Below are 4,242 nucleotides of genomic sequence, written 5' to 3'. Positions count from 1 at the left end.
TCATTATTCGATGCACGTGCAGTTCAAATTTGCATTTTTCGAAAAAAAATTCAATTAAATGAAATAAATTAACTAAATATAGCAAAAATCCATAAAAATGTACCAAATTTTAACATGGAGTCTCATGTACTGTAGGAGGACCCGAGAAAAATTTTGGAGTTCAAAAGTGAGAAAAAAATAGTTTGTCGTTATTCTTTGCTGAGTGTCAGGGTCTGGCACTCGGCAAAGAAGTGGTTTGCCGAGTGCCTACCCGTTGGCACTCGGCAAACCTGGACGGCAGGCGGCGGCCGTTACCTGACGCCGCTTTTTGCCGAGTGCCAGGGTTTGCCGAGTGCTTGACACTCGGCAAAAAGGGTCTTTACCGAGTGTCTGGCTTTGCCGAGTGCTTGACTTCTTTGCCGAGTGTATATCATTGCCGAGTGCGGCACTCGGTAAAATAGCTCTTTATCGAGTGCCCGACTTTTAGCCATCGACAAAGAAAGTTGCACTCGATAAATGATCTGTTTTCCGTAGTGAAACGGCGATGCTATAATGCTATATATATTACCTGGGACTCAGATCGAGCCGGGTCAGTCCTGGTTAGACAGCTCAAAACTAATTCTGTTCGATCACGCTCTCAATCAAATCAAACCACAAACATCTACCAACTACGGAGCCTATAAATCAACATGCACCTGATCGAATAATCAAACCACCAGTAAATCCATCTAGCTAGCTTTCGTTTCGTACAACGATGGCACTCGGCGCTGCAGGTGCTCCACCACTCGCCGTCACCGACATGCTGCACGACATCCTGTGCCTTCCAGCCAATGAGGTCTGCCGCATGCAGCTGGTGTGCCGGACGTGGCGGTCGCCGACGTCCGACCCACACATCGCTAGGGTGCACTCCACGCGCCATCCGGCACCGCACGTCATCGTCATCCGCCACCACGATGAAGACGAGGTAGTAGCTGATCATGAGGTCCGCGTCGTGGACCTGCACGGCAAAGTCATCAAGTGGAGGCGGATTCGACGGCCCATCGGCCGCTTGATGATCGTGCACGGCGACTTGCTCTGCGCCTCCCACGGCTGGGGCCTGACCTGCGTGGTGGACATGGTCGCCGGCGCTGTTCCCGACGTGGCTGCCGAGCACAGGAAGAAAGTAAACTCAGCGACGCCCCATTGCGTGCTCGGGCACGTCCCGGCCACCGGCGAGTACAAGGTGCTCCGCATCCAAGCAGATTATTTGAGTAGGTGGCGGCGGCAGACGTGCGAGGTCTGATACTGGGTGGCATTGTTGGCGATGACGGAAGGTGGAGATGGAGACCGTGCCCTCCGGTCACCCTCGGTATCAAGCCCGGGTCCAGCTCCTGTAACGTTGCGGTTGTCGCGGGGCTCGCCTGCATCCTGGCAGACGAAATCGACGTGGAGGCAGATCGCCTAGCTATATTCGACCTGGCGACGGAGGAGTGGAAACCAGCGACGCTCCAAGGGCCCTTGACCAGTTGCCTTCTAGCTAGCATGGACGACGACGACGAAGACGACGAGCTCATCATGCAGCTCATCATGCCGCCCTTTCGTCCTCTTGTTCTTCTTCATAGGAAACATTGTCAGCTGGCCAGGTTAGGCGAGAGCTCGGTGGTACTCTACTACAACGTGGCTCGATGGAGCTCTGGTTCCAGGAGGACATGAAGAATGACACGACGGTGCGCTGGAGCAAACGGTACACGTTGCAGTGCACGCTGTTTGGAAATGATGAGTCCCTGCACTGTCACTATCCGCTCCGGTTCTAGATGATGGTAGGATACTCGTGTGAGTGAGTGGACAGGACATCTGAGACTATCTTTAACAATCGTTACCTAAAATATAAGACCTATTTCATGTTTGGATAGCGCTACAGGTAAAAGGTTCAATACCTATTTTTGGTCTTCTCTAGCAACGAGACATAAAAGAGAACCCTTTCTACAAATGGGTCTTCAGGAGAGAAGATACTCATCTTTGGGTTATACATCTCTTGATACCCAAAATGGATATTCCATATAAATACACTGTTGGAGGATATAGGTATTTTGTTGGAGATCTATTTTGGATTGGAGTCCCTAGACATGTACATGGACTGATTTGGCCAAGCTGACAGAAAATTGTGTTGTTGGTTGGCATGCACCATGGAAGCCTTCTGTTTTCAAATCTTTGGGTGGCCCGGCCTTGAGCTTCTAGATTTAATAGAGCATTGTTATATTATTATCAATATTAGTTTATATTATAGTTGTCATGGACATCATTAAATAAATTATAAAATAAAAATCTATCAACATATATATATTTTTATAGCTTCTTTTCTTTCGTTGCAACGTAGGGGCAAATTTGCTAATACTTGATAATGCAGCGAATTAATTGAACTAGAGCTTTGAGTTTGAGTCGCCAGCGACGTCGATGACGAAGCGGTAGCGGACGTCGTTGCGCGCCAGGCGCGCGAGCGCCTCGTTGATCCCGTCCGTGGAGACGAGCTCGATGTCGCAGGTGATGTTGTGCTTGCCGCACAGGTCCAGCATCTCCTGCGTCTCCTTCATTCCTCCCGTCATGCTCCCGCTCACCGTCCTCTTCCCAAAGATGAGCGGGAACGACGGGAGCTCGACGGGCTGGTCCGGCGCGGCGACGAGCACGAGCTTGCCGTTCACCTTGAGCAGCTCCAAGATGGGGCCCAGCGAGTGCTTGGCCGAGACGGTGTCGATGACGTAGTCGAGGCTTCTCGCCATGGCCTGCATCTGCTTCTGGTCGGTGCTGACGACGAAGTGGTCGGCCCCGAGCCGCTCCTTCGCCTCCCTCTCCTTGGCCGGCGACGTGCTGATGACGGTGACGCGGAGGCCGAACGCCTTGGCGAACTTGACGGCGACGTGCCCCAGTCCGCCGAGCCCCACCACGCCCAGGCTGCCGCCGGGGGACCGCAGCATGCCGTGGTGCTTCATGGGGCTGTACACCGTGATGCCCGCGCACAGCAGCGGCGCGGCGGCATCCAGCGGGAGGGCGTCCGGGACGCGCACCAGGAACCGCTTGTGCGCCACCAGCATCCGGGAGTAGCCGCCGTACGTGACGCTGCCGTCCCAGAAGACGCCGTTGTAGGTGAGCGTCACCTTGTCGCAGTAGTTCTCCTCTGACCGACGGCAGTGGTCGCAGTCCAGGCAGGAGGCGGCGATGCAGCCCACGCCGACGCGGTCGCCGACGCTGAAGCCGGAGACGTTGCTCCCCACCTTGGTCACCACGCCCGTGATCTCGTGCCCCGGGACCAGCGGGTACATGGTGATGCCCCAGTCGTTCTGGATGAAGTGCAGGTCGGTGTGGCACATGCCGCAGTACTGCACCTTGATCGTCACGTCGTCCACGCCGTTCTCCCTGCATGCCCAACAAACCAAACCAAAGGATTGTTATCGATCTGGACAGCAGAGCTGAAATCAAATGAGCGCCTTTGATCTGTACCTTCTCTTAAAGACGAAGGGCTCGACCTTGCCAGACTCGTTCATGGCCGCCCACCCGGCCACGGTCTGGGTGTGGTTTGGTGTCACCTCCATGGCTCTCTGCTCTGCGTCTCTGTGTCTGTGCGTGAGTGCGTGTGCGTGTGCGTGTGCGTCCTCGGAACAGGCACTCAGAGAGTGAGAGCGAGAGAGAGACTCAGAGAGAGCGAGCGCGAGAGAGAGATTCTGGGGTGTCTTATTAGTTGGCTGTGATCGAAACTGCAGGAGGCACGGGTTATTTAAAGAGAGCACGCGGTTGGCGAGTGCTCCGATCGCTTTCTAAAGGCCGCAATTTGGAGCTTCTTATGCTATAATTTATTTATTGGAGTAGTTATATTATTAATTAACGTACTGCGGGTACAATTTCCTTGTCAACCTCGGGCGATTTTGTCGGATCGATTTGAATATTTGTTTATCGTATTTTAAAAAGCCATATGCCATGTTCGCTTGCTGATAATCCATGACTGAAAGTACCGTTGGCTTATTTGTTGTGGGAGAAAAATACCGTTCGTTGGCTGAAAAAGTACGGTTTATAAGCCAAACGAACAGGGCGTTAGTCACTGACTGTCCGTACTAAATTTTATTTTTCGAAAACACACAACAGAGATGCTTACATATATGCAGATACATTTATCTCTGTTACCGCACTCGGAATTCTTTCTTCTGCTGTTCTTATGTTTTTTCTGCGAAATTGAGCTGATTCCTATAAAATTCTTATATGATTTCTGTGAAATTCATACGTTCTAAATCGGCC

At 52.2% G+C, this 4,242-nt stretch overlaps 1 protein-coding gene across 1 annotated transcript; it reads right to left on the bottom strand.

Moving 5' to 3' along the window:
* Positions 1-2,174: 2,174 nt before the first annotated feature.
* On the bottom strand, positions 2,175-3,689 carry LOC136493029 (probable cinnamyl alcohol dehydrogenase 6). The gene is made up of 2 exons (XM_066489057.1): positions 3,454-3,689; positions 2,175-3,369 (listed from the first exon to the last, which is right to left on the bottom strand). The coding sequence occupies exons 1-2, from the start codon at positions 3,543-3,545 to the stop codon at positions 2,379-2,381; spliced, it is 1,083 nt and encodes a 360-aa protein (XP_066345154.1). The 5' UTR covers positions 3,546-3,689; the 3' UTR covers positions 2,175-2,378.
* Positions 3,690-4,242: the final 553 nt, after the last annotated feature.

This window comes from Miscanthus floridulus, chromosome 11 (assembly GCF_019320115.1).
Source record: "Miscanthus floridulus cultivar M001 chromosome 11, ASM1932011v1, whole genome shotgun sequence".
NCBI classification, from domain to species: Eukaryota; Viridiplantae; Streptophyta; class Magnoliopsida; order Poales; family Poaceae; genus Miscanthus; species Miscanthus floridulus.
This window is presented reverse-complemented; position numbering and strand designations above follow the sequence as displayed.